Source organism: Salvia splendens, chromosome 4 (assembly GCF_004379255.2).
Source record: "Salvia splendens isolate huo1 chromosome 4, SspV2, whole genome shotgun sequence".
NCBI lineage: Eukaryota > Viridiplantae > Streptophyta > Magnoliopsida > Lamiales > Lamiaceae > Salvia > Salvia splendens.
The window spans coordinates 25228599-25239506 of NC_056035.1; the positions used below are offsets into that span (position 1 = coordinate 25228599).

At 46.1% G+C, this 10908-nt stretch overlaps 1 protein-coding gene across 1 annotated transcript; it reads right to left on the reverse strand.

Annotated features, from left to right (window-relative positions):
* Window positions 1-6564: 6564 nt before the first annotated feature.
* LOC121800878 lies at window positions 6565-9423 on the reverse strand. The gene is made up of 3 exons (XM_042200369.1): window positions 8341-9423; window positions 7939-8076; window positions 6565-7731 (listed from the first exon to the last, which is right to left on the reverse strand). Exons 1-3 carry the CDS (start codon window positions 9421-9423, stop codon window positions 6565-6567), a joined length of 2388 nt encoding a protein of 795 aa, XP_042056303.1.
* Window positions 9424-10908: the final 1485 nt, after the last annotated feature.

A 10908-nucleotide genomic window follows, 5' to 3' on the forward strand; every position in this document is an offset into this window, starting at 1 on the left:
TATTCCCTTCCCCCAACACCCATCTGGTTTGAGCCCTACACTGATCCCCTACCTTAAACATCCTCCTCCATACCGGGCTAAATCGCTGAGATCTGTATGCCACCATGGGAAAGGAAATAGAACAATATTTCTGCAACATATACTGAGCCCATAAAGACTCTTGTTCCAGGAATCTCCACCACATTTTGATGCTAAAAGACTCCACCAATTCAGACAGGTTTCGGATCCCCAGACCTCCCTCATCCGTCAGCCTACAAACCCGCTGCCATTTTATCCAGTGAGTCTTTTTCGTGGAGTTACAAGATCCCCGCAGGAAACGAGCCATCACCTGCTCAATCTGTCTCAAGGCTCCTTTTGTAGGATCAAGGACCTGAAAAATATGAATAGGAATAGCCCCCAGCACGCTTTTCAGGAGAGTTAGACGACCCCCAAAGGATAGATGTCTGTGGCTCCAGGAGTGTATCCTCGCAGAAATTTTATCGCGTAGAAACATAAAAAGGTTCATTTTCTTTCGGCCACGAAAAATAGGGACACCAAGATAGGTAACCGGGAAACTTCCTTGCTGAAATCCACTGACTTCAGATATCTCCTGAGCCCATGCAGAGTGCTTTTTATCAATGAAAAAACAACTTTTCCCCATATTGACTTTCTGCCCCGAAACCCCCATATAATGATCAAGGCATTCAATGATATTAAGAACAGCCGCCCTCTGAGCCTGCGAGAAGACAATAATGTCATCTGCATAAGCCAAATGAGACACCCCCATAGTATATCTCGCAGTTCTGTACATCATCTCCGTCCAGCCTAAAATAAACCAGTCAAGCAGCCTTGACAAATAATCCGCTGCAAGAATGAAAAGCGAGGGAGATATTGGATCCCCTTGTCTAAGTCCTCGGGATAATTTAAAAAACCTGCAGGGCTCCCATTAACTAGCACCGAAAACCAACAAGGAGAGATGCAATTCTCAATCAATTTCACCCATTTATCAGAAAAACTTATGTGTTGCAACACCTTGAGTAAGAACGGCCATTGTACCCGATCGTAGGCTTTCTCCATGTCCAGCAAATGTACCATGTTCGGAGAGGCCACTCCTTTCCATAATTCATGAAATAATTCCTTAGCAAGTAATACATTATCACTAATCAATCGCCCTTTAATGAAGCCACTCTGATTAGGAGCTGCTAGCAATGGTAGAAGGGGAACAAGTCTCGATGTAATGATCTTAGATTTGATCTTATTTATCACATTACATAAGCTAATAGGCCTAAATTCTGCCCACTTTGTAGGATTTCTCTTCTTCGGGACAAGAACATATAAAGTGGCTGCGATACCCCTTGGAATTTGTGAGCCCGTGAAGTCCAACACAGCTTCCACCACATCTTTCCCAATAATATCCCAACATACTTGGAAGAAGAGTGTAGAGTACCCATCAGCACCCGCTGCACTTTCTGAGTTATTGTCAAAAACTACTTGTCTTACTTCCTCAGCTGATGGGGCTTCCACTAACTGCTCCATATTTTTATGTGAAGGTAAGGTGGGGATAATTTTCAGAATAGGCTCTCCCAGGAGACCCACATCATCAGAGAGTAAGTTTTTAAAGAAATTTTTCGCTGAGTTCCTGATTTCCATGTCATCAGTTAAAATCCGATCCCCATCCTCAATCATATGAATTCTGGACTTGATTCTTTTTTGTTTAACCCAACCATGATAAAACCTCGTGTTCCTCTCTCCCTCTGCCACCCACTTTAGAGCCGCCTTTTGTCGCCATAAATCTTCTTCCATTTTCAGCCTTAACAAGTATTCAGTCGTGGTTCTATTCATATCAGATCGCAAATCAGGGGATGGTTCCTGCTCATATTTTTCCTGTGCCTCCCTAGCCTCTGCTTCAGCTTTCCTCAACTTCTCAAAGATATTTCCAAAAACAACACGATTACATATTTTCAGACTTCGTTTAAGTCGTCTCAATTTAAGCTGCACGTTGATCATCCCCCTCGTGCCGGTTTCCTCCCTCTAGCATCAATCAACCTCTTGTAAGAATAAATGATGACGACCCACATGTGTTGGGAACGGAAGGAAGGTCTCACTCTTGGTCCCGCACCCCTGCATACCATCAGAAGTGGGCAGTGATCAGATAAGACTCTGGGGAGATTTGTAACTCTCGTGGATTCAAAGATGTTTGCCCAGCCTTCCCCCAAGAGTACTCTATCCAACCTTTCAAAAGTATCCCCTCTTGCCCAAGTAAACTTAGGGCCATCAGCCCCTACATCTAGGAGCTGGCAATCACTAATTGTCACTGCAAACTATATTATTTCCCTTGTTCTCTTCTTCTTACCTCCCTGCCTTTCCTCCTCAGAAACAAAGGTGTTAAAATCACCTCCCACAAGCCAAGGCAATCCATCTAACTTACCAGCCAACTCTCTAAGCTTGTTGCACATCCCAGCCCTTCATTTTCTGGTACATTTTCTATAAGCTACCGAGATAAAGACAGGAGCAGACAACATTAGAGTAGTAAATCTAGCATGTAGAATCTGTTCAGAATCATCCCAATCATCCACCTCTATTCCATCTGCAGCAAACATCCAAATTTGACCATTACAATTACACCCCTTAAATTGCAGTCCAAAAATCCTACTAAAGAAATCCGGCCTAGGCTTAATCAATGGTTCAATAACAGCCAAAACCATAATCTTATTTTCCTTCACCAAAAGTTTGGTAATGCTCTGAGTGTTCACGTTTGCCACACCCCTAGCATTCCAGATCAAAATATTAAGTGACATGTCAACCAAGTGCAGGTGTACCCGAAGCAATAAGCTTCCCCTTCTTCCCCTTATTCTCTTCTTCCCCCTCCTTCAGTAGGACCTGAGAGGATCCTCTTTTTTCTGCTCCACAACTAGACTGAGGCATATTTTCATCCTCAGGGTCCTCCTCATAGTCCCAATCCTTTTCATCTTCATACTTCTCATCCTCATTGTCACCATTTGGTAAGAGCTTTAAAAATGGAGTGAAGGCAGAAGGCCCAGTACACATCCCACCAGATGATTCCACAGAAAGGGAATCTAGCATCGAGAACCTGTTAGAGAGTCATCTGGGTGATCCTCCATCCTCTGAGGTTCCCATTTTCAAGCCCTCAAACTTCCTAAAGCCACCCCCCTTTTTCCCTTTTCTCCTACCTTGGATCTGGAAATCTCCCCCCTGATCCTAGGCATTTAAATCAGCTGCCTCCAAATCTTCCCCCAGATCAGTGAACTCCACTTCTCCATGACCATCCCCCACCCCCTGCACCAAACCCATCCAAAAAAGATCCCCATTAACCCCCTTAACCTGTCTCCCCTCCCCAAGAGCTCCCCCAGGTTCCTTCTCCCCTCCCTTTCCTTCAACCTCCATCCTCTGATCAAGCTCCCTCTCTCCCTGCCCTCCTGTTCCCATAGTACCATTCGTCTCTTGCATAGGCTTGTAGTTTCTTCTAGCTGGCCTCTCCCTCTGTCCATTAGCATAACAAATGTCCCTTGAATGACCCACATGTTTACAATCAAGGCAGTACGTAGGTATGCGATCCCATTTCACCACCTGTCTGATCTCCCTCCCCTGCATATTTAGGACAATCTCCTGCAGAGGAGTCTTAGATATATCTATCTCAATACATAATCTAGCAAATGATAATCTGGACCGAGATATTGTAGCATGATCTGCTTGGAGGGGCTCACCAAGTAGACCACCAATGGCAAATAAAGCCGATTTTTCAAACAAATGAATTGGTAGCCCAATCAGATTACACCAGACCGCCGCAATAGGAGACTCAAAAGAAGGATCAAACTCCGGAGTCCATTTAAATACTCTCATTGGGTGTCTATCTACAAACCAAACCGGCATACCATTTGGGCCACTCAACAGTTTTGCATAATCCTCAATAAGAGGAAACTGGACTAAAACGTGTTTAGCATTAATATATTTCCACCAAAATTCCCCCACAAATTTCATGCCAATAAAAGCCTTTTGTAAATGGAGAGACGAAGGATTGGAGTGTGAGAATTTACCCACCACAGCATAGCCCATCTTCTCTGCAAGAAACGAGGTTTCTGCCTCCGAGAAGTGGATTGAAGGAAGCCCTGCAGTCTCTCCTGGTACCCCCATCTGCTTGACCTTCCCTGACTCAAAGCTAAAGTGAGAATTAGCCCTCTGATTACTCCCCCCTGCCAAGGAATTTTTGTAGTTTTTACCCCCAGACCATCTGTTGCCAATACCCTGTACAGATGGTCCTCCTTTCAAACCCTCTTTGCTCAAATTCCCTCTCTCCTTAGGCAACTGCTCTGCTACTCTCACAACTACCTTTTCTCCCCCTCCTCTATTCTTCTCCTTCTCCCTCGCATTTCTCAATCCTTCCTTACTCAGAGGAGGAAAATCCTCATCTGCACCTAACTTGAAATCATTCGTAAGCCTTCTTTTATCATCCCCTACTTCCTGAGCCATCTCCTCCATTGGACTATCCTTTCCACTAGTAGCCATTTCTAGCATCAGTGGAGCCTGCTCACCAACAAATGCCATATCCTGCAACGGTTGTGCCGCTATCATATCCAGCGCAGGATCAGAGCTATCCCCAATCGGCAACATTTCCCGCAGCCTTGTTCCCTCAACATCAGCCCCTTGGCCTAGCGGTAAAGGGTGCTAGATACCGCGTCCATCCTGGAGGTCTCGAGTTCGAACCCTGGGTGGTGTAATTTGTCTTTCCTCCTTGTTATAGGAGTTGATTTGTAATTTCCTCCTTCATATATATGATATAAATATATGAAGTTAATTTTTTTTTTTAAAAAAAAAAAAAAAAAAAAAAAAAAAAAACATCAGCCCCTAGAGGAAGGGAACTCTGACTTATCTGAGTATCACTCACTCCCTCACTACCATTATTCTGTTCACCACATCCCCGGCCAACTATCTCCTTCTCCGCTGCTTCCATTAGCGTGCCTCTCTGCTCCGAGATCTCTGGAATCGCCTCAAGTAAACCTAACCCCCTTCCCCCAGAATCCTTCGTCCCCTTCGTAGGTCGCAGGCCAGCATTCAAACCAACCTGCCTCAGATCCCTACCCCGAAGCCCACCCCTCCTCATCTCAGCCATCCTCACTAAAGGAGACCTAGGATTTGTCTTTCCATGTCTTCCTCGAGCTGCAGAAGATCGCAGCGATTTCTTCCTCAAGCTACTCCTCAAGTTAGGGGAATCAGTATCTCTACCCTTATTTAGGGACGGATCCCCCTTTTCCCCCTTCTCCGAAACTTCCATCGATCCCCCATCACACTCACCGCCTACCGGTAAAACCCCCACAATCTCCAACTCCCCGCCATCAGACATCCCTATCCTCCCTTCCCGCCGATAATCAGAACTCAAAAAATAGTAACTGGAAACCGAACCCACAAAACAGCCGTGAACAGTGAAAATCGTGAACAGTGAAACCGAGAAATGAAATCAATCAGTGTGTGAAAATTGCACACACTGAAGGTGAAAACATCTCATGATTAGGTTTGAAAAAATCAAACTGAAGCTCTCTTTTTTTTTTTTTATCGAACACCTTCACGGTGGAAGGTTGAGTAGGACCCTCATCCCCTACATATCATCAAAACCGAAGAGTTTTAACAAAGACCATCCCAAAAGTGGATTGTCTTGCAAGAAGCAACAAACAAACAAAACAACTATTACAAATGGGAACAAAAATTAAGTACATATCAGATGAAACTGCATAGTCATCGAACCAGCAACAATCCCTAGCGCCACCCCAGGCCAACACCGCGCCTCCTACCCCTATCTCCCCATCTCTGCCTGCCAAGTAACCAAAGGGAAAATCTAGCTGATCCACAAAATCAGAACCTCCATCCATTCGGCCAGCCTCACCAGGAACCCCTGCAGCAAAAACCAAAACCAGCAGCGACTTCCAGAACCAGAACCAGTCGTGACTTCCTGCACATCAGCTTCCAGCGCCAGCCCCGCACCTTCCTCACCAACCTCCCAACATCTGTACCCCATCAAAACCGAAAATTCGGTAACCCTAGCTGATCCAGTCTACAAAGAGCCTTGACCCGAGGAGGCGCCGTGGAATCCGTAAAGACAACCTGTTCACCAGCCTGCAGTCCAGCCCCAGCCAGGAAATCTGCCGCCTTGTTGCCTTCCCTGAAAATGTGAGACACCTTCCACTCCAAATCATGCAACGGTTTCTTAATTTTTAGCAGATCAGCACAAACCTCCACCGGACCGAGCTGCCCTGATGAAAGCCAGCGCACTACCTTTTCAGCATCCATCTCGATCCACAGCCTGCATCCCTGCTGCTTAGCCAGAGACACTCCAAGGAGGAGAGCCACAACCTCAGCCTCCACACCTGACTTCCTTTCAAAACCTGCAGAAAAGGCAGAAATAATGTCTCCCTTAAAATCCCGCAGAACCCCTCCGCCACCAGCTCTTTGTGTTGTCTGAGAAAAAGCACCATCCACATTGAGCTTCAACCATCCCGCATCTGGAGGCCTCCACTGCACCCTCCCCACTGCCCTCCTTCTAACCTTACGTACCCCATCAGCCATCACCCCCAGTTACGGGTAGCAGTTCTCCCAACTTTCTGGATCTAACACCTTAGCCAAAATCAAGTTTCTCAAGTGAGAAGTAACCCTCCTAATCACATTCTCCACTTCAAAAACTTTCTCCCGGTGCACATTTTCATTTCTTTCCGACCAGATAAACCATAAAATCAAGCAAGGAATAATGGTGCATAGATGGTACCCAGCCCGAATTCCCAAATGTCTTTGCCACCACCTAAATCTCAATTCAATGTTCTCCCCTTCTTCCATGAAAGGCGGGACCTGTGGGAACCACCTCACAAAATGTTGCCACACTCTTCTAGCTGCCTCGCCATTAACAAATAGGTGTAATCTTGACTCAACCTGCGGCTTTTCACAACATCTACATTTCGATGCAAGAGAAATTCCCCTCCATTGCATCTTTGCATCTACAGGAATCCTATTTGCCAGAAGACGCCAAAGGAACATCGAAATTGATAATCCAATGTTTTTACCCCAAATCATTTCAAAAATCAGCCTCTTACCTGCTCTATTCCTTACCAACTCCCAAGCCGAAGCTAATGAGAAATCCCCATTTCCAGAAAGCTTCCAACGTCCCCTATCTCTAGCCCCCCTATCAAAGGGCGTTTGAAGAATCTTCTCAGCAATCTCCTCCGGAAAACCCTCTTCCTCCACCAGTAGTCTCACCTTTTCTTCATCCCACTGCTCCCCCGCCCAGAGTTCGTTAACTTTCAACGAGGGATATGTTGGGCTTGAGCTGCACAAGCTTGCAAGGGGTGTATTTAGGACCCAGGAGTCATACCATACATTAATGTTGCCATCTCCAAGAACCCAACGAACCTGCTCCGGACAAATATTTCCAACCTTAAACAGCCTCCTCCACATCGGGCTGAACCTGTTTGATCTATACATCACTATCGGGAAGGAGATTGAGCAATACTTCTGGAACATATAACGAGCCCACAGAGAATCCTGCTCTCTAAAACACCACCACATCTTGATACTAAAGGCCTCTACTGAATCTGCCAAGCTTCTGATACCCAAACCCCGCTCATCGGTAGGGAGGCATACTCTCTGCCATTTAATCCAATGGGTCTTCTTCGAGGAATTACAAGATCCCCACAAAAAGCGAGCCATCACTTGTTCTATCTGCCTCAACGCCCCCTTTGTAGGATCTAGCACCTGAAAAATATGCATTGGGAGGGCCCCAAGAACACTCCTTATCAAAGTGAGACGACCCACAAAAGACAAATGCCTATGACTCCAACTATGGATTCTTGCCGATATTTTATCCCGGATAAACATGAATAGACTTGTCTTTTTCGGTCCCCGAAAAATAGGAACTCCAAGGTAAAGGAACGGAAGACTTCATTGCTGAAAACCACTCACCTCTTTCACTTCTCTTGCCCAAGCGATATGCTTCTTATCAAGAAAGAAACAGCTCTTCCCCACGTTTACTTTTTGTCCCGAGACCACCATGTAATGGTTTAAGCATTCTTTCACCTCTAGAATCGCTGAGCTTTGAGCCTGAGAAAAAATAATAATGTCATCTGCATACGCCAAGTGAGAAATCCCCAAGGTATACCTTGCCGTGCGATACATCATATCCTTACGTCCCAAAATGAGGCGATCAAGCAACCTTGATAAATAATCAGCAGCCAAGACAAACAGAGAGGGAGAGATTGGGTCCCCCTGTCTGAGACCTCGTGTAGACTTGAAAAAGCCAGCCACGCTCCCATTAATTAGAACCGAAAACCAACAAGGAGAAATGCAGTTTTCAATAAATCTTACCCATCTGTCCGAGAAGCCCATCTTTCTTAAAACTTTGAGTAAAAACGGCCATTGGACACGATCATAAGCTTTCTCCATGTCCAGCTTTAGAACCATATTTGGTGAGGCCACACCTTTCCATATCTTATGGAACATCTCCTTGGCCAATAGCACATTATCGCTTAGTAGACGCCCTTGGATGAAACCGCTTTGATTAGGAGCAATAATCAAAGGCAAAAGAGGGGCCATCCTTGAAGCAAGGAGCTTGGATATAATCTTATTCATTACGTTGCACAAACTAATCGGCCTAAACTCAGCCAATTTTGTAGGGTTTTCCTTTTTTGGAACCAGAACAATTAAAGTTGCCGCAATACCTCTTGGGATTTGAGATCCCGCAAATAAGTCCAGCACCGCCGCAGCCACGTCAGCCCCCATGATTTCCCAACAAGCCTGGAAAAAGAGGGCAGAATACCCGTCCGGCCCTGCTGCGCTTTCTGCATTGATACTAAAGACGGTCTTCCTTATTTCATCTATAGTAGGAGCCCTCTCAAAAAACTCCATGTTCACTTGAGAAGGGAGGGTTGGGAGGATTTCTAGATCCAGCTCCTCTAAGAATCCCACATCATCTGAAAGAAGACCTTTGAAGAATTTTTCTGCCGAGCTTCGAATATCAACATCTTCAGTTAGAGTCTGATTTCCATCCTCAATCGAGAGGATTCTTGATTTTACCCATTTTTGTTTTACCCAGCCTTGAAAAAATCTTGTATTTCTGTCTCCCTCCGCCATACATTTCAGAGCCGCTTTCTGATGCCAAAAATCTTCCTCCATCTTTAACCTTAACAAAAACTCAGCTGCCGATTTGTTCATTTCTGATCTAAGCTCAGGAAGAGGGTTCTGCTCATATCTTTCAAGAGCTTCCTTGGCCTCTAATTCGGCTTTTTTCAATCTTTCAAAAATATTTCCAAAAACCACTCGATTCCATATTCTCAAGCTCCTCTTAAGCCGGCTAAGTTTGATTTGCACATTAATCATACCACTAGTACCAGTTCCCTCCCTCCAGCACCTTTCAACTTCCTGAAGAAACAAGTGATGTCGAACCCACATATTTTGGAACCGAAAGGATGGCTTTATTCTAGGACCCGGGACTTGACATCTCACCAAAAGCGGGCAATGATCAGACAGAATTCTGGGAAGGTTTGTTACTCTAGAAGACTCAAACATACTCGCCTATCCTTCACCTATGAGAACTCGGTCTAGCCTTTCAAAATTTTCCCCCCTTTCCCAAGTAAATTTGGGTCCATCCGCACCCAAATCAAGGAGCTGGCAGTCACTAATAGTTTCAGCAAATTCCAGCATTTCTTTGATTTTCCTTCCCTGCCTCCGTACAATTCCCTGTCTCTCCTCTTCCGAAACAAAAATATTGAAATCACCCCCCACCAACTAGGGAAGGCCATCTATCTTTGCTGCAAGATCCCGAAGCTTATCCCACATTCCCCTCCTTCCCACCTTAGAACTTTTACCATAGGCAACAGAAATGAAAAAGGGAGCAGGAAGAAAAGGGGAAACATATCTGCCGTGGAGAACTTGATCTGAGTCATCCCATCCATCCACCTTAATGCCCTCAGCAACAAACAGCCAAATTTGCCCATTACAATTAGAACCTTTAAATTGCAAGCCAAACACCCTGCTGAAAAAGTCCGGTCTAGGAGCAACAAGTGGTTCAATGATTGCTAAAACATAAATTCTATTCTCCTTCACCAATCTCTTGATGATGCTCTGGGTGTTTACATTGGCAACTCCCCGAGCATTCCAAATCAGAATATTAAGCGACATGAGAAACCTCAGCCACCAAAGCCCCTGCATTAGTTCTGCCCTTCTTTAACACTTTTTCTCCCTCAATCTTTAAGACATCCCTAGCAGCCCCCCTTTTCTCCACCACTTGGACCTGCTGCATTTCAGAGTCAAGGTCCAAATCTTCACCCTCAACCCCACCTGACTCCTCTTCATAAGCCTCGGGGTCAAAGTCCCCATTTGGAAGCATCTTCAAATACCACGGCTTAGACGACAGCCCCCGAACAGGAGCCCCCAAGGAAGCCTCATCCGAGCCCAAGGAGGAAGAAGACAGAGCCGCAAACCTGTTGGCCGAGGTCTGCAGAGAAAGGCCCTCAAGCCCACCCCCTCCTACCACACCTTCTAAACTGCCCTTGCCACCTTCCCGAGGCCATGAACCAGACTCCAAGCCAAGCCTCCCAGGGAGAACTCAGCCGAGCCTACCCTCGGGAAAAAGCCGCCAAGCAGCCCACTTCCTCCCCCATCAGCCGAACCCCTCCTTGAACCACCCCCAACCCCCTGACCTCCTTCCCCAGCAAACCCCTCCTGCAACCCTGAGCCCCCCTTCCCCTGCCTCCCTCGTCTCCTTCCTTGAAGTTGAAAACCCCCCTCATCCTGTCCCAGCCTGCTCCCGACCTCCACAACAACACCCCCAGGCGTATCCTTGCACTTTCCCACATGCGGAACTCCCAACCCCTGAGGAACATCAGCCCCACTCTCCCCCATCCGAGAGCTCTCAACATCAGGCCTATTAAAAGC